General features: G+C 36.1%; 2 protein-coding genes across 3 annotated transcripts in view; one reads left to right on the top strand and one right to left on the bottom strand.

Moving 5' to 3' along the window:
• Positions 1 to 4,258, bottom strand: part of LOC112058150 (uncharacterized) — a 12,542-nt gene extending 8,284 nt beyond the window's left edge. The window contains exons 1-5 of one of the 2 annotated variants that reach the window (XM_052882687.1): positions 4,065 to 4,258; positions 3,871 to 3,976; positions 2,684 to 2,918; positions 1,172 to 1,388; positions 591 to 784 (exon numbers count right to left, since the gene is read on the bottom strand). In XM_052882687.1, coding sequence (XP_052738647.1) covers positions 591 to 784; positions 1,172 to 1,388; positions 2,684 to 2,918; positions 3,871 to 3,976; positions 4,065 to 4,116 — 804 coding nt within the window. In that variant the 5' untranslated portion in view covers positions 4,117 to 4,258. Of the gene's footprint in view, positions 1 to 590; positions 785 to 1,171; positions 1,389 to 2,683; positions 2,919 to 3,870; positions 3,986 to 4,064 lie in introns of both variants that reach the window. The other variant, XM_052882686.1, reaches the window with a different exon arrangement.
• Positions 4,259 to 4,800: 542 nt separating this feature from the next.
• LOC112058152 (vesicle-fusing ATPase 1) lies at positions 4,801 to 22,211 on the top strand. Its single transcript, XM_024098840.2, has 15 exons — positions 4,801 to 4,985; positions 5,970 to 6,058; positions 7,015 to 7,144; positions 8,261 to 8,346; positions 9,239 to 9,384; positions 10,186 to 10,324; positions 10,872 to 11,014; positions 11,535 to 11,734; positions 12,031 to 12,366; positions 13,551 to 13,739; positions 14,107 to 14,239; positions 14,706 to 14,863; positions 15,613 to 15,797; positions 16,481 to 16,639; positions 17,639 to 22,211. Exons 1-15 carry the CDS (start codon positions 4,974 to 4,976, stop codon positions 17,772 to 17,774), a joined length of 2,241 nt encoding a protein of 746 aa, XP_023954608.2. The 5' UTR covers positions 4,801 to 4,973; the 3' UTR covers positions 17,775 to 22,211.
• Positions 22,212 to 22,262: the final 51 nt, after the last annotated feature.

A 22,262-nucleotide genomic window follows, 5' to 3' on the forward strand; every position in this document is an offset into this window, starting at 1 on the left:
GCCTGAAACATACAATATTTATCTTAGATGCATACGTTTCTGGTTCCTGGTATCCGCAAATATTTGAGGCGTCTATTAATTATGTAAGCATATTTTACTGGAATTTAATGCAAATGTTTAGCAATCTACAGTTTTTTCAGGAGAGAAATTCGAAAAATCTCCAAGTCTCTCCTGTATTAGATTACTAGCGGACGCCTACGACTTTGTCCGGGTAGAATTTAGTTTATCACAAATCCCTTGGGAACCATGGTTTTTTTCCACGATGAAAAGTGTTTTAATAGTATATTAGTCCTAAACTTTACTATATACATAGTAAAGTTTATTTTCATTTTAATTTTTAGTCAAATCTATTCAGTAGTTGCGGCTTTAAAGAGTAACAAACATCCATAAAAACTTTCGCAAATAAAATATTGGTAGGATTAGATTAGGTACCTAAAATTTAACATGACCCATTCACCTAAGACTATTATTGAACTCTCCTTTATAATCTTTTTAGCATAATACTTGGCCACAGTGTAGACATAAGACAAATTAATATTATCATAATCTTTGTATTGGGCAATAAAAATAATAGAGTAAAAACAACATACCTTAACAGGATTAATTCTGTATCTCTCAGGGGACTTCTCTACAGTCTTCAATGTATTGCACTGGGGCGTGATAGAGGCACCAATGTACAAGTCATCATCTCTGTTCTTCAAGAAGCACCTATACCTTTCATCTTTACGAGATTCTTTTGTGTTGGCAACGGCAAAGAAGTGGTTTTTGTTAACAAACCAGTGACCTATAAAAAATTTATATTTTTCATATGCAGAATGTATTGCAACCAGTATAAGGTCTAATTGCTCACCAACTTTGCTTTGAAAAGGACTACTTGATCAAGGATGAAACTAGTCAAAAGTCAATTACGGATAACGTAGCAATCTAAAATTTGGGTATGATGGGAGAACAACACGAGCAGAGAAGGGGAGTGTTAATCAATTGTCAAGGAATTCCTTAACCCTACATTCATTGGTCACAAGTCCAGGACTCTGCTTTGAGATTTTCTCTCTGCCACTTGATAGATCCGGCATCTACATGGTGAATTATTCCATGGATTACTAAGATATTCATCTCACAAGAAACTAATAGTAATAAGAAACCCTTAAAAATACTAAATGAATTTTCTTACCAAGACAGCTATATTCAACAACACCATCAAAAGTGCCAGACATGCCAGGACATCTTCTGTAAGTTATATTAAACTTCTGATTGGTGATCAGGAACTGTGTGCCAGCCGTCTGGCAGGATTTGATCTGTGCATCTGGATGATTGCATTCACCGGTGAATCTAAAACGATTCTGATAGGCAAACTGCCAGACTCCTTCAAGTGATGATCTGCAGTTGACCTATTGTACAAACAATGCTTGAGAAATATTAACATTGTAACATCATCTTATTTTTCATGACAATGCATAATGCATATTACCAGTGGTGTGTACTTCATAGATGCAAAAATGCCTACTTAGGTAAAAATCTAGTGCATGCCACTGCTTAAAACACAATGAATTCGACGTTACCAAGAATAAAATGTTGACTCCTATTACAGTATTATTTAATTTTTGGGATCTATAGATATTAATACATCTGCTAAATTATTTTCGTAATTTTTATGTAGTTATTAACGAAATTACAAAATATTACAATAATATTCCAGAGTACAACATTGGATTCCGGTTAGACTTTATGGCGAATAAAATTGATAATGGGCATAACAATATGAAATTGAAAATATAATGATTTATTTTCAGTAACATTTCATTTTTTAATTTATGGCTTTATTATTATATCTAGGGTATTATCAATTAATCTTAACAAAAGAACATTCAAGCTTTCTCACTTTTATCTAAATCTATTACTTTGAAAATCAGTTTTTTATTTTTCCTGAAAAATTATCTTTTTGCAATTACGATTTTATTCTCTGGGAACGGCGTATTGGAGCTTAAACCAACTAATCTGTTCCAATGCAGATTGCTAGCCCTCTATCATAGTAAAAATATTTGACTCTGTAATGATCACTATAGGATCTTAATCATAATTATCAACTGCTTTCCAAGGCACAGATTTTGCTACAATACCCACTCCCAAGCTTAAGAGTAACACAGGCCTTGTGTGCCTTGTAGGTCACAAAATTTCAGCGGAATTGCTCCTCATGTACCACATAAGGTACACCAGACTGTTAATGTGTTAACTGTGCATAGGATTAAAACAAATGGTTTCTAAATCTCTACCTTTTTTTTTTATTCTGTACAAGTTAGCCCTTGACTACAATCTCACCTGATAGTAAGTGATGATGCAGTCTGAGATGGAAGCAGGCTAACTTGTTAGGAGGAGGACGAAAATCCACACCCCTTTCGGTTTCTACACGGCATCATACCAGAACACTAAATCGCTTGGCAGTACATCTTTGCCGGTAGGGTGGTAACTAGCCACGGCCAAAGCTTCCCACCAGCCTAACCTGGACAAATTAAGAAAATCTCTATCTGCCCAGCCGGGGATTGAACCCAGGACCTCCTTTATTCTACCTATTCTACCTTTCTGAAATAGAACTAGATTGTCTAAGAGATGCAATATATTATTTTTTTAGTGTTTTATTTTATTATATTTTAAGACAATAAAGTATATTACAAAGTTTTGCACTTACTGGAACAGAGTTCTCTGAGAACAATGTGATTAGATTTTGATCCGGATTAAGGCCCCTGCACACTCTCTCAACTGTTGGCTCCTCATCGGCACCCAGGTTGACACAGGGTGTTTCAATTTTCTCCAGTACATTTACAGTTCTCACTATAAGCTTCACACAATAATAGCATTCTGTGTAGTGGAATACCATAGTATAGTTGACATGGTAGTCTGCCTTTATGTTGACACATTTGCCTCTAAAATTAGTAAATAAATTGTTAAATAGTTACACCATCACCATTTGATAATAATTGTTTTTATATATTAACTTTTGACATTAAGCCTTAGACACACAGATTATTAGTATAGTATCTACAATACACTAAACACAAATATCTTAAACATTTTACTGGTAATTTTTTTTACAATAATCTGATTAGTTAATGTTTTAAATTTGTTATATATTAGTTCATCAAAAAAAAATTCCTGTAATAGTACAAGATCTGAATAAGGAATATTATATACCCCCATCTGTTATATATTTGGGATAAGAAATAAATTATAGAAAATATTTACATTGACACATTGCAAATAGGTTGGTTGGGTAGTAAAATTGCACCCAGTGAGTTAATGAATAATTATTTTATTAAATTTATTTAATCTTCTTTTCTCTTTGCTTAATTATTAAAAATCCTACACTAGTTAAAATAATATACCTAACATTGAAAACATAAAAGTTGCCTGCTTTCACACTGCAACTGTGGGATTGCCAAATATAAACAGTTAATTAATGTGATTAAAATACTCTCATCAGTTGTTTAGTAGTATAATGTCAAATTTATTTTTTTATGCTTAATTTTACTGTAGTTTTTGGTTTTCTAGATTTTGTATGAAAAATGTGTTTAGCCACAATTTAACTAAGCAACCTATTTGCTATATGTCACTGAATCTCATCTTATCTATCATTTATTTCTTATCACTAATAATTAACAGATGAGGGTATATATTTCTACTGCTGGATCTTAGAACATTGAGTCTCTCATGAGTAAAAACCAGAAACATTTGAAAACTTATGGGCAGCTGCCCATGGCATGGTCCCGCCAGCAGTGTATGAAGTATACATATTTATGATCCAGATATTCAGTTTATGAATACAATATATCATGCGGTCATGCAATATCAAAATGTTTTGAAGGAACCAGTACTTGCCTCGCAGTCATCTCACTGGCGTTAATGTCAGTAATTGTTTGTTGTCCATTTTCAAAAGAGAACCACGTATTCCGTAGGACTATAGGAATGGTGCAATCGGCTGAAACTGATAATACTGTAACAAGATAATAAAGGGATTTGGGCGTTTCCAGTTTGTAACGTAACTACTGAGTTCAAAAGATAGCCTTACTTACCAGAACAACATACTATGGATATCGAGAGAAATATGTATGGCAGCAAAGCCATATTATTTTACATTTAAATTAAATTTTAATAGATAATAAGTTAAAACAACAAATACAGTTCACCAAAGTTTACAAAGCAATAGCAGTTAAATTAAAAAAAACGAAGCGAACTTTACTTTTTTTACCGTACAACAACCACAGACCCACACACAGACCACAAACGTCAAATGTGCGTCAAATGAAGCCACAGCACAGATGGCTGATAAAAAATGTTTTTATTGTTTTTAATAACTGCCTTGACTACTTGGGGTTCTACCTTTTTTAACCGCACTCCACTCCTTTTAAAGAACTCAGAGGAATTTAATCTAAACAGTCAAAGATATAGCGATGTTAGCTAGAATATCTAGTAAATTTAGTAGAAATCTATTGGCTGAGTAAAGGGAGAAATGGGAGTCGATTTTAATGTTTTTATACCAAACCATCGTTAATAGTAAAACGATAAAACGAAGAAGGCTCCTGAGTAAATATGTTCCTTGCTGAGGGCCGTACAGTCTACTTTAGTACTTTAGTCGAGTACGAACGACTTTTGGGCGGTAAACCCAAAAATTTAATACTATAAGGGAAATTGAATCCTCTTTGGTAAATGCGGATTGAAATATTTAAATTTTTTCGGAGGCTATTCAATACTCGATTTTTTTTTGCTGGTAATACAAAGTTTTCGGTATTGATCCATTCAACCAATAGTTTCAGCCAAAATATTTTACTGCAGTCCCCAGTTCACCCATTCGCTGTTTCAATGGGGAATAGAAAATCCGAGGCAGATCATTGATTCAGCGTTGACGTCACGTCAATCAACGTGAAATATTATTGTCAAAACATTACTGTGTGTTTAAAAATTAAACAATAAATTATTTGAAAATGTCTTCAATGGTAAGTATTATAAAAATTAGAGAAGCCAATAGTCATTCATGTGCTTGTTAATTTATTTATAAAATTATCATTAATTAGCGTAAATATGAACACGAAATTATATTTATACACGTTTAGATAATGATCGCACTTTGGTTTTACCACTTTTTTAATTAACATTTGCTAATTAAATTTTTAGTCGGTGTATTACATCATAGAAACCTCTCTGGGTCAAGGGAGTTATCTGGTTCAAGTGTGAAATCCCAGGTTCATTATTGGACGAAAATATAATTGGGAATTCATAATTATTGCTAAAGTCGTGTGTATGGAGGGGCTCTCGAAGCGTTTTTGGCATAATGAGACTATATTATTTTCTATAATCTTACCTAAAAGTGTAGAATACAATCTGCATTCATAATTGCAATATTTTATTCAGGGGGCGGATAAAATTTGTATTGTAAGAGGGCTGTAAAAGACAATCTCTTGTATGAGAAAGCACTTCGTAATTCTCGTTCATTGTTCACTACAGATTAAAAAATAAATGAGATATTATATTTATTACTCATGTGAAAGTAGAGTGCCACCTCGCTTCTGATCTAGGGGCGAGAAAACCAGAGCACTTGCCCTATGCAGCAGTTTCAAGGGAGGACAAAATTATAATACACAATATGTTTAGTAAAAAAGCATGCAATGTAAACCTATTGTAAATATAAGATACAGAAGGATAAATAGAGTAATAAACTGGCTACAAAGTGTGCCACCCATTGTAGTTTTTTTTACTGTTAAAAACAATGGAAGCAAAAGTCAGGCAGCTCAGAGATTGGATTTCAGACCAGTGGGTGATGTATCCGAGCAGCCAGACTTTAATGAGTAATCCTGGGCTGGTAGACAAGTAGTTTTCGACTTAAATCATAAAAAATAATTGTACCCCTTTATAATATTAGTTGTAATAGGGTTCCATGCATGATTAAACATACAGATTTATCAATTTTTTGAGTTTTTCAGCGCATGAAGGCAGCCAAGTGTCCATCAGATGAACTGGCCATCACCAACTGTGCTCTCATCAACCCTGATGACTTCCCCAGTGATGTCAAGTAAGTTGATACAAAATGTCTTGTTTCTCCATATAGTCTGTAGCTCCCTAAAGAGATCAAACTCAAATCCTGTGTTTGTGCAAAACTAGGTTTGAATAGGATTTTTACCATTAGGACTATTATTTTTCCTAACAATTAAATTTTTTATTCAATGATAAGTTAGCGACTGCAATCAATCAAATCAGAGGCTTATGGTAGCTGGCTTACTTGGAAGAGGCACAAGTTTATTCTACTCATTCCTCTGACAGTTTCTATGTGACATTGTACTGGAACACTAAATTGCTAGGTGGTACATTAGTGCTGGAAAGGAAGCTGATGACTAAAACCAAATCAAACCTTAGCTATTTTAGAAAATGTAAGATCCTAAACTCACCAGAGCTGGGAGTCAAACTGACAACATCTCTGTTGAGGAACACAATTGTATAAACTTAGTTTTGCATTCACGCCTAAATAAAAACTTAGGGTCCCCACACACGGACCACTGGACACAACCACAAAACGCCGCTACCGGCATATTTCCTGTAGTTTTCAAACATTTTATATGCACTCGCCACACACGGTTGACGACTGTGGCCGCCACACGCTACAATCGTCGCTGCTCTCTTCTTGTGGCCCGCACCAACCTCTAACCGCCGACACAAAACGTCTCCACACGCCACTCGCGAGATTTTGATGCTGCATGTATGGGTTCAAAAAGTAGCAGCAACCAACCACAAGTATCGACCACCGACCACAAATAACTGAAGCCAGCTTCAGCTTCTTTTGTGGCTCCTTCTTGCTTCTTGTGGCGACGTTTGTGGCTGTCGCGTGTGGCCCGTGTGCGGCGACACTTATTCAGGTATTTTTTGGCCATCCCAGACAATTTGATCTCTCTGTGTGGGCGCTTCTGGCAGCACATTATTTACAAAATTGAAAAATTGAAGAGAAGTAGTTCCATTATGTATTGTTATTTTCAGACACATTGAAGTATCAACAGGGCCGTCTCAGCACTTTCACTTCAGTATCAGATTTTTTAGTGGAGTAGACAGGGGCACTGTGGGCTTCTCTGCACCACAAAGGAAATGGGCAATATTATCTATTGGACAGGTATGTGACCTACCAGTAGTATTTTTTTTTTATTATTTACAAGTTAGCCCTTGACTACAATCTCACCTGATGGTAAGTGAAGATGCAATGCAGGATCCACACCCTTTTCGGTTTTTACACGGCGTCGTACCGCGGTATGTCTTTGCCGGTAGGGTGGTAACTAGCCACGGCCGAAGATTCCCACCAGCCAGACCTGGACCAATTAAGAAAATCTCAATCGGCCCAGCCGGGGGTTGAACCCAGGACCTCCGTCTTGTAAATCCATCGCGCGCACCACTGCGCCACGGAGGCCGTCACTATTGTGTATTGTTAGATAAGGGAACATACCCATATACATAATGTGTAATTTCCATAAATGATTACCTCTGACCTTCGTAAATAATTAATTTGGCTCATGTTTATCTTTATTATTTGGGTTTTGACTAAAAAGCGATACAACGATAAACTTTGAGAGCCAAATTTAACTGTAGCTCGAAAAAGTGTGAGATTAGATAGAGAATATTGTCTATATGACAAAAACCTAAGCCTCCTCCCCTTTGACCAAGCATACTATTTAGAAGATATATCCCCCCCCCCCCTTTCTCTCCCTCTCCCTCAACTACATAGTTAATATTTTATAAGTATTGTATTTTTAACCAAAGTTTTTTCGTTCCAAAGGCAAAGAATATGTTTTATAATATTCTATGTGAGAGCAATTGCTATATTGTTTTAATTTCAGCAGTAGATAAATCCTAGAAGATTGAGTTGTCAACTTGCATAATTTTAACATCTAAATATTTGATATTTAGTTCAACTGTATCATAATGTGTGTAAATCATATACACTACTAGCAGTACCTACCTACTAGGGCTTGGGGGTTTGAAAAATAAATGTCCAATTCTCAGACCTACTGAATATAAGAGTTCATAAGAATTGGTCAAGCCGTTTTGGAGGAGTATGGGAACAAACATTGTGACACAAGAATTTCATATATGATTAATTTCATAGAGAGTTTTGAAGATTCTTATATCACTTTAACAAGCTTATAGAAAAGTAACAATTACTCTGAAGGCACTATTTATAAAATTAGTTTATTTACGGCTCTTCTGCATTTAATGACCATTAATCCTTTTATAGCCAATAGATGTGAAGCCCTTCAAGGCACAAAGTGCTGAATGCCTGTGCAGTATCACATTGGAAGCAGATTTTATGCTCAAGAAAACGTGAGTACTCATATCATACATCGTTATAGCCATTTTGGCTGTATGTTCAATAGTTTATACCAGGATTAGAAGATTTTTTTTTTGGTTTCCAGAAGAATTGTTTCTTCTTTTAGGGTTACTTTAGTAATTAAAGTTTTCTCTATTTAATTTATTTTTTAATATTCCAAGTCAAACATTAGGGGCTGTTTAAGTATTACAGAAGCAGAACTATTACAATTATTTAAGCTCCCCCCCAACCCCCACCCGCCTTGTCAACAAAATGAACAAAAATTTTACCCCCACTCAGGTTAACGTAAACATTGTTACTTGCAATTTTTTTATTTGTGGAAATTTCCGAAAATGTGTTTTGTTTGTAACTACTGCTGACGTGTGATTACGTCAGCAGTAGTTATTTACGTCTATACCTCCCACCCCCATGTCATCAAAAATAAGCAAAGCAAAGACCCCGCCTATAGTGCTTACGTAATACTTGAACAACCCCTTAAGATTATGCTCAAATGGCACTTCATAGATGAAACAGCCAAGTTTTTAATATGGAATAAATTATTATTAGTAATTATTAAACAGAGCTGTGAAAGCCCAGTAAAATAAATATGATCTCCACCTTTGATTCCAGAGGGTGTGGGTTCGAAACAAGTCCGGGGCATGCATCTCTAACTTTTCAGTTGTGTGCATTTTTAGAAATTAAATACCACATGTCTCCAATGGTGAAGGAAAATAGTGTGAAGAAACCTGTATACCAGAGAATTAAGAAGTCCGCCAATACGCATTGGGCCAGCGTGGTGGACTATTGGCCTAACTTCTGTCATTTAGAGAGGAGACTAGAGCTCAGCAGTGAGCCGAATATAGGTTGATAATGATGATGATGAATTTAAACATGAATATTTCACAGGACATCGCTGGAGCCCTATGACTCTGAACAAATGGCGCGTGATTTCCTCATTCAGTTCTCGAACCAGATATTCACAGTCGGCCAGCAGCTTGCGTTCTCGTTCCAAGACAAGAAAGTGTTGTCTTTGATTGTTAAGAATTTAGAGGGTAACTATTGATTATATCATTAATTTATGAAGCTATCTAAAAAATCTATACCTTTTATGCTTGTTCAGATTTTTCTCATTGATTTATCAACACAGACATCACATTGATTATTCTTTCTTCCAAGATTTTAGTAGCAGCTCACTGTTGGGAAGTTAATGTAGTATGCTATTAGAGGTATGAGGTACACCCCTATAGAGTTATATGTTTTTGGCAAAATCATTATCATCTGATAGTGATAGTTTAAAGTGTTATCACCTCTAAGCTGACCTACCCGCATTGCAATGCAACTATCAGGGGGTGATTAGTGATCGATACTGATGCCAAAAATGCAATCAGTAAAATTTTTGTCTGTCTGTGTGTTCGTTATAGAAACAAAAACTACTCGACTGATTTTAATGAAACTTGGTATAATTATTCTTCATACTCCTGGGCAGGTTATACTATACTTTTCATCACGCTACGATCAATAGGATCAGAGCAGTGAGGGGAAATGTTGGGAAAACGGGAAAAGTTACTCCATTTTTACAGCAACACTACGGAGTGGCATACAGTAAGGGCTGGATTAAAGAGCGGCGGACAATGTCGCGGGCGGCCGCTAGTAGCTAATAAATTAGCTGGTACTGATAAGTAGCTAGTATACTTCCCTGTTGTAAGTTTTATAAAGCAATCATAATAATTTATGACATATGTCAAAAAAATAATGAAGCAGATTTAGTTGCAATAGTGGTTATAAACATTTAGCTTTTACAACTAAAGTGAACACTTTGGAATTTACATTTACAAGAGAATTATTGTCCTAAGGTGTTGATGTGCAAGCATTAGCAGCGGGCGCCAATGCCGTACCTCGTCGCGTTAGATTCGGCCGACTCTTGCCCGATGCCTGCATTCAGTTTGATAAAGCTGAAAGCTCATCTCTCAACCTCGTGGGCAAAGCAAAAGGGTGAGTATTGCTCAAGGAAAAGTTCTATTCCAGTTTCAGAATAACAAGAACATTTCTAAAAAAAAAATATTACCAACTTTCCTGTCATACCTTCTAACTTTGTTAACAGAATGTAACCAGAAAGTAAATTTATTGGGACTTTCGTTTACTTATTTCAGATAAATTGATTTTAAAACCAAATTACCGAAATTACGTGGAAATTTAATGGAAGCAAGAAGTGACTAAGTGAGGTGACAAACATAGAAAATCTTACGCGCTAAATTGAGAACCTCCTCTTTTTTTAGACGTCGGTTAAAAAGTTGCTAAAAAAATATTTGTCATATCTTTTTTGTAAATATGACTGTAATGTTTGCCTACTCTCTGATGATCAGTTGATCACTCGGTTAGTTACTTCCTCTGGGTAGAATACTGTATCTACTTATTTACTACTGTTGCACCCAAGTGCATTCCCCCCCTTCTTGTATCAAGGCTTGTATTTATAGACTAATCTATTAACAGCCTAGACTGTTGACATATAGTACAATGACCAACATTACCTTGTACACAGCAAACAACCACGCCAGTCCATCATCAACCCAGACTGGGACTTCGGTAAAATGGGTATTGGTGGTCTGGACAATGAATTTAACGCGATATTCCGGCGAGCTTTCGCCTCCAGAGTCTTCCCTCCCGAAGTTGTGGAACAATTGGGTATGTTGGGTGACATATATCATGGACATCTGTCATTCCTTAGCTTTACTATTTCTTATCTTTATCAGTTGATCAGTATATTATATTTTGGATGGTTATTATAAGAAGTTAGAGCAATTTGCCTGCTTGATTTTATGATTGGATTGGGTATTGTATAATTTTCTTTTTGATTGTTTAAATAGACTGTGATAAACATATGACATAAAATATGGAGCAGAAAAGCATTTTCTGATTGTCTATTCAGCTATCTATATAATATGGGATAATTCGTAGCTGAGTAATACAATCATGACAGCAATAATCATATATTTAGCAATAGTTAGCTAAATGCCTATAAGATTATTATTGCTTTTAAGCTTGATTCAGTCTTGTCTATGTGCTATGAAATCTTGTGGTGAAAAACGATTTTTGAATTACAATCGATTTAAAAACAGTTTGGTAAACACTAATAATTATATTCATATTAACAATGTGTAAATAAAATAAAAATCAATATTAACTATGAAATGTATAATCTTAGGTTGCAAACACGTAAAGGGTATTCTGCTATTCGGCCCGCCCGGTACTGGTAAAACTTTGATGGCGCGACAGATCGGGAATATGTTGAATGCGAGGGAACCAAAGATTGTGAACGGTCCCCAAATATTGGACAAATATGTTGGCGAGAGCGAAGCCAACATCCGTCGGCTGTTCGCGGATGCGGAGGAGGAAGAAAAAAGGGTATATTGTTAAATGTTTTTAGCTATAAATAGATATCAAAAAGATCTTATTAATAGTCAAATCTTGATTTTGAGTTCAGAAACCTCAAAAATCAAAAGTTAACGTCAAAATTAACATTTTTAAATATAGTATAATGGTTTTTGCAACAAACTTTTTGAATTCTACATTTCACACATGTTCTTAACTAATAATGTAATGTATTAGTTTAGATATAAATATTAAATTAATTAATAATAATTTAATTAAGTTAATATTTATAATTATTAATTAAATTAATAACGTAATTTCCTTTCTAGTGCGGCCCAAACAGTGGCCTACACATAATCATCTTCGACGAAATCGACGCCATTTGCAAGGCCAGAGGCTCCGTGGGCGGCAACACAGGCGTCCACGACACTGTCGTCAACCAGTTGTTGTCAAAGATTGACGGAGTTGACCAGCTGAACAACATTCTGGTCATCGGCATGACCAACCGACGGGACATGATAGATGAAGCATTGCTGCGACCTGGCCGATTGGAGGTGCAGATGGAAATCGGCTTGCCCGATGAGAAGGGACGAGTTCAGATATTGAACATTCATACTAAACGTATGAGGGAATATAAAAAGATCGCTGAAGACGTGGATGCCAATGTAAGATTTTCATCATCTACCCTCCATATTATAATTGTTTTTTAGGGTTTCGAATCTCAAAAGGGGAAAAACGGATGTCTGTCAAGACCGTTTTTCTCAGGAATGTGTATCGGTATAGGTATCAATTTGAAATTCATATCAAATACTCAGCTTTACTGTCCATTAGAGCTGTGAAAAAATCAAACTTCTAAGCCAACACAATCAAAAAGTACAGCCGTTTATGCTGCAAATTTTCTACACTCAAAATGATCAAAACTTACAAGAGTATTTTCCGTAAACTCAGATTCTTGAAACTTGGTGCTTGGTGGAGCAACGTCTTATAGGACAGATAAGGAAAAATTACTAAAATCATAATTTTTTTATTCACTGACACAAGGGCTGCGATCTCACCTGATGTTAAGTGGCAATGCAATCTTAAGATAGAAACAGCTTTATTTGAAAGGGGTACGAGCTTATTCTATCCCATACCTCTGACGGTTTCTACGCTGTTACATACCAGAACGATTGCTAATACGCTGGGCGTTACGTCTTTGTCAGTAGAGTTGTAACTAACCACGGCCGATGCCTATAACCTGACCAAACTTGCCAAAATATCAAATCCTGAACTGAATCGAGCTATAGCTATATTCACTGTGTATTTCCATTTAACGCATACACATACAGTGAGAGAAGTGTTTGGTGCGCACACACTCATGACTAAAATTCTGACGAACCCAGTTACACGACATGCTACCTAATTTGGGCGCCATTGAAATTATGTTTACAATATTTATTTTTGTAATTTATTTATTTGTTTTATTACACTCAAAAGGTTATAGCTGATATTCTACTTTTGGAAGACAGTTTGGCTTAGGTTATAGTAGTACAGCAAAACAAAAACATGTGCGTCTCGGGACGCTCGACAGAAGTGATAACTTGAACCTACTGCCGTATGCTTTAGAGATAGGGAAGCCAGACAGTGTCGCCGTAACGCGTTACGTTACGAAGCGGTTTACCCTCCCATAAGAAGTTATCACCGCACAAATGCGAGAGACCCAAACTGTAAAACTATTTAATATTGATGTTATAAAGTACAAAATCCTGATAGAGATCTCTAAAAACACTTTTTAAGAATGTTCATTGTCGTGTAACTCGTGTACAAATGGAAATTTACATTATAATGAAAATAATTCCTTCCTTTATAGGAAATAGCAACGTTGACAAAGAACTTTTCGGGCGCAGAGCTCGAAGGTTTGGTCCGCGCGGCTCAGTCTACGGCTATGAACAGGTTGATCAAGGCTTCCAGCAAAGTGGAAGTGGATCCTGAGGCCATGGAGAAGCTTATGGTGGAGCGAGGGGACTTTCTCCATGCTCTGGAGAACGATATCAAACCGGTGAGATTTCTAATTATTCAAATGGACTAGAGACAACTGATTGGCGTATCGTTGTCAGTTAAAAGTTACTTAATAATTACGAAAGTTAGTTACTTAGTAGTTAGTTTTAGTGCTTACACTGCGTTTGTTTTATATCGAAACTAATATTATGAAGAGGTTAGATTAGATATTTTGGAAGCCTGTTAAGTGCTAGTTATTTTAATCAAAGCATAAAATTGTGTTACTATTTGATAATTGTCAAACTTGTTTGACCCGTCGTCTCGATGTTCGGTGTCATAACGCGTGCATTTCGAAACCAAGTCCTTTGTTTTGACTGCCATATTTAACTTTGAGCCATTAAAGCTTAAAACATGTTCAAATTGTTTAGGCATTTGGAACAGCGGCTGAGGCTTTGGAACATTTCCTCTCGCGCGGTGTCATCAACTGGGGCAATCCTGTCTCTGCGCTGCTGGAAGACGGACAGCTGTATATCCAGCAGGCCAGGGCTACTGAAGCCAGCGGTAAGCCATGGTGTATTTTAACATAAATAACATAACCAACATCCCCTTTCCGTCACCGACATAGCTCGACGAAACACGAAGCTGAAGTGGCAAGTGTGAAGTGGGGTCCGAAGGTGCTGGAATGGCGACCCCCCAGCGAGTCGCAGGGATTTGCAGGATGCAGGCGGCTCAGGATTGTGATGATTGGAAGTCAAACAAAAGGCCTGTGTCCTGCAGTGGACGTCCATCGGATGATGCTAATGATAATATTCTGATTATAAACTTTATAATAACCAAAGTCACTGAAATGATGAGTCACATTGAAATAATAAATTTTACAATATATTGTAATTGTTATTCATTGACAAAATAATATTTAATAACTTTTTGGGGCTCATGTGTCTTGGCCAACAATTTGCTACAAGTTTGTAGTAGTCTTTAGGAGCATCGATTTTTGTTTTATATTTTTTTTTTCATATTTATTCAGGACTGGTGTCAGTGCTCCTCGAAGGTCCACCCAACAGTGGAAAGACAGCTCTGGCGGCTCAACTTGCTAAACTCTCTGACTTCCCGTTCGTCAAAGTGTGCTCTCCTGAAGATATGATTGGCTTCACAGAATCTGCCAAATGCTTGCAGATCAGAAAGGTGATAATCCATTATATTTATAAATTCGCTTAAAATAAATCTATATTATAAATGCGTAAAGTAGTCTGTCTGTTACCTTTTCACAGCTAAACCATTAGATCGATTTGATAAAGAGATAAATTGATTATTTATTTAAGTAACAAATTGAAATCGAGTTTTTTTTTTAAATAAACCCAGTCATATTTTTTTCATAACAGAGCCTTAATAGCTCGACGGACCGTTCAAACTCATCACCGAGGGGTGGTTGTTCGATCCTCGCCCCATTGTACTATTTTTGTACCCACTCCTAATACAGTCTTTCCCGACTAGTTGGAGGGGAATATTTAAAAGGCATATTGCAAATAATCATTTTTTTTAAAGCCGGATTTTCATGATCTAAAGCTAAGAACCATTTCGATCACAAACAAAAAACCGGCACAAAATTCGTCCATTACATCTAATGCCATGCCACTTACAGATACCAAAAATTATAATAATCATTAATAATCCTTACGATGAAGTTTGAAGTACTTACATAATATATAATGACCTATGTCTAGCTGTGGACATAAACATATAGAAGACGAATTTAATTAATGCGAAAATAAGTTACTTTGTTTGTTACGCTTTAACTTTTAAAGCAGTCATTATGAAATTTTGTATACGTACTTATACTTTGTCAGTACAAAAAATAACAGGAAAATCATCCAGGTAAAATGTGTTGTTGTTTGGACATTGGCCATTTTGTCAATAAATGTTTTTGTTTTCAGTATTTCGATGACGCGTACCGTTCAACCCTGTCCTGCATCCTGGTGGACAACATCGAGCGCCTGCTGGACTATGGGCCGATTGGACCGCGCTACTCCAACCTGACACTCCAAGCGTTGCTCGTCTTGCTGAAGAAGCAGCCGCCCAAGGGGAGAAAGTTGCTCATTTTGTGCACCAGTAGCCGACGGTAATGCTTATTAAAATAATGGAATTGAATTTTGAATTTGAATTTGGAGATTGCTGAAAGTCTTTCAGCCAATGGTGTATGAAGTTGAATCGCGTATGTCTTTTTGATAGATAATGTTTTGAGGATCGAGACTTAGCTTTGTGGCAAGTTTTCTAACTAATAGTTTTTTTTGTTTGTTTATTTGTTAAAGTGACGTCAAGAAACAGTTGAAATATAGACTGTCACGGCCGACAGGCGATTTGGCTCGTATTGGCAAAAAACATATTTATAAAGTAAAATTTTCATGTAATCACGTCTCGAAAATTATGATTTTTTTTTCAATCTAGTAGAACGATAATAAACAATTTAAGACTATTTAAAAAATATCTACTAGCCTATTGTGTTGGAATTTATCAACTCCATAGTTGCCTGTCATATTTATATTATACATATCATCAATAATAATATATATTCTATATATCTTATCATCTATATTCTATATATAATATATATCATATTTATATGATAGGGGTTCAAGCTGGAATACTTTCAGCTTTTATAAAATAACGAAAGTTTTGCTATCACAGACTATTAACGCAGTAAAGACGATTTTGTAATTTAGTTAGATAGCTAGGTTGCTGTCCTCAACTTAAATGAAAGTTATTGTAATTATTTTGCTGATGCATACATTATAATTCTCACAGGCAAGTTCTAGAAGACATGGAAGTGCTATCTGCGTTCACAGGCGTCCTACATGTGCCGAACCTATCTCAGCCAGAACACGTGATGGCCGTTCTAGAAGAGAGCGACGCGTTCTCCAAGCGGGACTTGGCCAAGATACAGAACGACCTCCGGGGAGCCAAGTATGTAGCAAACGAATGCTTTACCTGTACATTTCAGAACAATTACACTCTGCGTTCTATGGTTGCGCTGATGGGAAGGGCGGTTCGATTTGTCAAGAATCCATTGCCTGAAAGGTAGCTACAGGTTTCAGGTAAGGTATTTTAAATCTCAGACTTCAACAGACACAGTTTTCAAACATCTCCAGGGTATAGGTATCTGTTACCTTTGACCCTCATTTAGTTTCAGCATCAGAAGACAAATTACCTAAAAGGTAGCTACAGATTTCAGGTATGGTATTTTAAATCTCAGTCTTCAACAGACGCAGTTCGGTGTTTTCAAACATCTCCAAGGTATATATTTTACCTTTGACCCTCATTTAGTTTGACCTTCAGAAGGCAAGTATTTCCCGCGCCGTATATGGAAGGTACGTACTTACAGTGTATTTTTGCTGAACGAATGGTAGTTGAAACCAGTACAAGTCAGGTAAGTACAAATGCCTAATAGTTGTTACCCCAGCATGTTTGTGTGTGAGTAGCTTTCCCATTAGCCCCAGTTATGGAACGACCTTGAATGCGGTAGTATGGCGTTCTATTTCACCATATCCGCCTGCAATTATCTATAATTAAATCTTCTCGTAGGCGGAGGAAAAAACGGAGGTTTTGGGGTGGAGACCCCTCGAAACGAGAATTACCCAAACCGCAACCCGACCCGCCGAGGTCAAGGGCGAAGTGAGTATTTTTACCCGCGGAAAACCTGTAGACGCCTCATAACGCATGTCTTCATTTGCAAAATTGTCCTGCATTTTTGATTTCAGACAAATGTAGTTGTATCATGCTTCAGCGTTTTACGCCGATAGTTGGCATCGACTTGTCAATACGATTAGGCAGTAAGCATCCGTAGTTAAAAATCCACATTGGCATAACCCATTGCCTTTTGGATAACCCATTTTATATCCAGAAATATCCCTTATGTGATCACCGGAGATGTTAACTAACATCGTTTTCATTTAACGCTTGCAGGATTTTCATCGGTATCAAAAAGCTCTTGGCTCTGATCGACATGGTGAAACAGACGGACGAGGAGTCGAGAGTTTTCAAATTCCTCACGAAGATGCAAGAGGAGGGCGGCCTAGACCTCGGCACCACTATACAATAAGAGTTATCGCAACCTTAGGGATTACATACGCATACCACACGCACGCCCTCACCCGACCATACTGATGCACATTATACATTAAAACCCCAAACTAATCGAGCCACCGAGAGCTCGCCCTGCGCTTCCGACTTGAGAAGCTACGAGATAGATTACGATGACGTGAGCGAATGTACGGATTCGTACGCGGAGTCTGGTCATCACAAAATTGGCAGAACCGCCAAGGGCAATGAAATCTCACCAGCAAAGATTCCCCTGATGAGAATTAGGAGTGTCGAAATAGTGTTTGAAGATGAATTCTCCACGTGCACCGACACTGGGCTTCTGGATCGCAGCATCGAGCTCATTCTATCCGACAGTGACGATTCCACCAAATGTGATGATTCGGAACACTTGCAGCATGAGCGCGACGAAAACGACGTAACTCTGAACGCTGAAGCGGACTTGTCGGACGACAATTACTCGCCAAAACACACTAATGTACCGATATACAAGAAAAACAATCCAAGCTCGGATGATCGCGAACAGAACGAATCTCAAATGTTGGCAGATGACAACACATTGTCCCTTAACATTTCGGAATTGGGAGACTCCGGTCGGTTCACCGAAGAGGCTTCCTCGTCTCATATCGAAGTCCCCATTACGTACGATGACGCTGTGCTTTCTTATTCCTTCGATACAGTCAACGTTGAAAGCTCTACGGTACAGAGTATGTGCGAGGTGTCAGAGATCGTGACAAGCAATCGCTTATACGAGTACATCAATAGTAATAGCGAGAGCTCTGACAATACCGCCGTCTGTGATGACGAATATGTCAGTGGGAAGTCTACAACTGTTACCAATCCCGCAGATGTTGAGGAGGATACCGTTTGTTCGTCTCACATCGAAGTTCCCATTACGTACGATGATGCTGTGCTTTCTTATTCCTTCGATGCAGTCAACGTTGAAAGCTCTACGGTACAGAGTATGTGCGAGGTGTCAGAGATCGTGACAAGCAATCGCTTATACGAGTACATCGATAGTAATAGCGAGAGCTCTGACAATACAGCCGTCTGTGATGACGAATATGTCAGTGGGAAATCTACAACTGCTACCAATCCCGCAGATGTTGAGGAGGACACCGTTTGTGACAGCTACGAAATGCAGTATGACTCGTTTGTTGACATTGGAAAATTTTAAATTATACCCTAAGCGCTTGAATGAAAGCTTATTATTTTATAATCAATATGGTCTAAGATCCGGCATTGGAAATATATACGCTCGTCTGCTATATGCTCTTCTGTTATGAAATAAATGATAGAAAATGTTCAGTGACACATAGCAAATCGGTTGCCAAGTTGAATTGCGGGCAAACACTTTTTTCTTACAAAATCTAATTAAACTAAATCAACTAAATTAACTAAATCAAAGGAATCCTAATACAGTTAAAATAAGCTTTCATTTGACATATTAGACGACTAAATAACTTATGAGGGTATATAAATAACACTATTTAACTGTTTGTATTTGACAACCCCACTGTAGCAGTGTGAAAACAGGCAACTTTTACTTTTTCAATTCTGTTATATTAAGTTAATATTCCTTTAACTATACTACAGCCTTTTTTGATGAATACTGTTTACCAACAAATAAATTAGAAATGAAGGTAGAAAACACATGTCATTTCATAACTTATTTATTTTAAATTAGATACGTTTTGTTTATAAAATGGTATATAAAATATATTAACCATATCTAATTGTTGTAAGCTTAATAATCAAATTTATTTTTATTAATTTTAAAACAAGTTAATTATAATTATTATTAGGTGTGAAATGACTAGTGATTAATACCCTCATTTTCAATTTGTTTGTTGGTAAACAGTGCTTATCAAGAAACGCTGTACTATAGTGTAGGATTTTTAATAATCAAGCAAAGAGGGAAGAAGATTAAATAAAATGAAAAAATATATGCATTTAATACTGTTCGGCCGCAATTTAACCAGGCAACCTACTCTTATGTGCAATGTGTCAATGTGAATATTTTCTATCATTTATTTCTTATCCCAATTAAATAACAGATGAGGGTATTTGTTATGCCGGATCTTGTACTAATACAGTATATTGTACTTCCGCTTAACTATTTATTTTGTTATTTGGTTGCGGTTTGTGCTGAATTGTTGTCTAAAGTTATCGGGTAGGTGTGAGCATATACATTCCACTCGATTTAGTAAGCACACTGTGGCGGACTTTTATATATTCTGAGCTATTTATACGCCCTATAAACCTTTATAAGCTGAAGTGGCAATGGGCGAGGCACATAGTTTGAAGAGCCGATGGACGTTGGGGTCCCAAAGTGGCGACCCCGCACTAGAAAGCTCAGTGTTGGTTGACCCCCCACCAAGTGGACTGACGACATCAAGCGAGTCGCAGGGATTCGCTGGATGCAGGTGACTCAGTATCGTGATGTTTGGAAGTCCCTCCTACAAAAGGCCTATGTCCTGCAGTGGACGTCCATCGGCTGATATGATGATGATGCTGATAAACCTTCTACACAGCTTAAAGCAGTGCTTGAAGGGCAGAGTGGTATGCGACTCTAATAACCATGTCATTGTCCTTCGTAACTTGTTCTTTTGTAGAAAACCCTTGTAGCGTCTTTGTAAATATATTTTTCATTGCAGTGCAATGATTTCTCTCCTTACAGATAGAGTTTAATTTCTATACACACTGACATGGTTACAGATATCCCGGGGTTGTATGTCTAGGCAATAGCTCAATTTTTTGTATTATAATATTATGTAGTACATAATAGTTTTCAAAGCGATATATTTTATTTATTTCTGTTACGTAAATGTGATACAGCTTGACGCTGTTTAATTTAGCTAAATAAGCAAATTTAACTTTAATGAGAAACTATTAGAGGTAGCTTGTTAAGAGACAATGTCAATATTGAATATTTAATATTGTAGTATTATTGTGGATCTTGCGAAAGTTCTTAGAAAGGTTGAGACATTAACAGGTCAGAAAACCTACAATTATAGTGAAAGTACAATTATTAATAATAAATAAATATTAAAATATTAAGCTTTTGATGTTGTACTTAATTGTTCAAGGACTTGTCACTTTTAAGAATATTCAGCACAGAAAGAATAGGATATGCCGAAAAAAAAAACAAAATATACGAATTAATTCAAATTATGTTGAATATATTTTAAGCTTATCAATGTATGATGTTCTGATCAAAAGAAGTGCGTAGAAAATCGTGTTATTGAAATCTATAATTATTAGATTAGTTATGGATTATTAATTATAATTATATATTAATCAAGCTAGTGCGATAGCAATGTGCGCTTAGAACATTCCATACTCGCATTCATCGAGCTATTCAGTCATTCAATGTGTAATGTTTTTGATTATTATACTGTCTATAAAATATTTTAACAGAAATCTGATTATATTAAAAATAGTTTTATGCTTATAGAAACACAGTAGTATTTGCGTGTTACAACTACGAAACTGTTTTATCTGTGAGTAAATTAGAAAAGGTGGCCAATTTGTTAAAGCACTATGATCTATGAATAATGAAAATCAAATTAATAAGTGCAATCATAGACATATTAAAGTCTGAAGACATATACTCAGAGGGACCAGCCTCGCTAGTTACACCTCTGTCAAAGTATATGATCAATGATCTAACGCGTTTAAAACAGAGTTTCTTTAGAATCGATTTTTTATTGTTGTAATTTATTTCGTCATGATCAAAATTTTTAGGAATATAGTTCCAGTTTGTGTATAAAAATGATTTACAACTTACAGAAATACGAAGTTATATTGAATTTGTAACTTAAATTAACAAATGAATAGTACAGCAAAACATCAATAAAGTAATCAAATATTCTGTGTAATGAGTCAAAGTAATGTGTAAAAATTACACATGTGTGTTGCGAATCAAATTTATAGCTGTGTGCAGTGTAAGGGCACAATAAATTTATTGGTGTTAAATATTTTCTGTGGGAGTTTACCCTCAAAAAAATAACAATGTTGGTTGGGTGCGGTACAAGTCCGTAGAATAGGTCTGAAGATGTATATATAATAAGTCTATGAGTGCAGTACATAAATTATTATTTACTTATTTGTAAATTGCGCCTGTGCATGCAATTATTCAAAATTATATATTTTAAGGTTTAATACTTGTTAAACTTACATTATTATGCAGAAAGTTGGTCACCTTAGTTTAATTGTAATTTATAGAAACCACATCAGCAAAGTGTCTAATTATTATTAACAGTTGGTGGGTGTTGAAGTATTAACAAATAATTGGAAGTGACATATTATATATTTATGCATAAGATTTTTATATTTCTGTTATATACTAATTTATCAAAATCAAGATCTTTGCTGATATGATTTTACTGTTGGTTATTAATGAAATTAATGAAAATACAGCAATTGACAAACATAATATCTCCTCTTTTATTTCCTTTGCTATACCTATTGGAAATGAACAAATTAG

Source organism: Bicyclus anynana, chromosome 7, assembly GCF_947172395.1.
Source record: "Bicyclus anynana chromosome 7, ilBicAnyn1.1, whole genome shotgun sequence".
In the NCBI taxonomy this organism is placed as follows: Eukaryota; Metazoa; Arthropoda; class Insecta; order Lepidoptera; family Nymphalidae; genus Bicyclus; species Bicyclus anynana.

Coding starts and splice junctions, on each gene's coding strand:
- LOC112058152 (XM_024098840.2), top strand. Junction 8,347..9,238: donor GATTTTATGCTCAAGAAAAC/GTGAGTACTCAT, acceptor AATATTTCACAG/GACATCGCTGGAGCCCTATG. Junction 12,367..13,550: donor CTGAAGACGTGGATGCCAAT/GTAAGATTTTCA, acceptor CTTCCTTTATAG/GAAATAGCAACGTTGACAAA.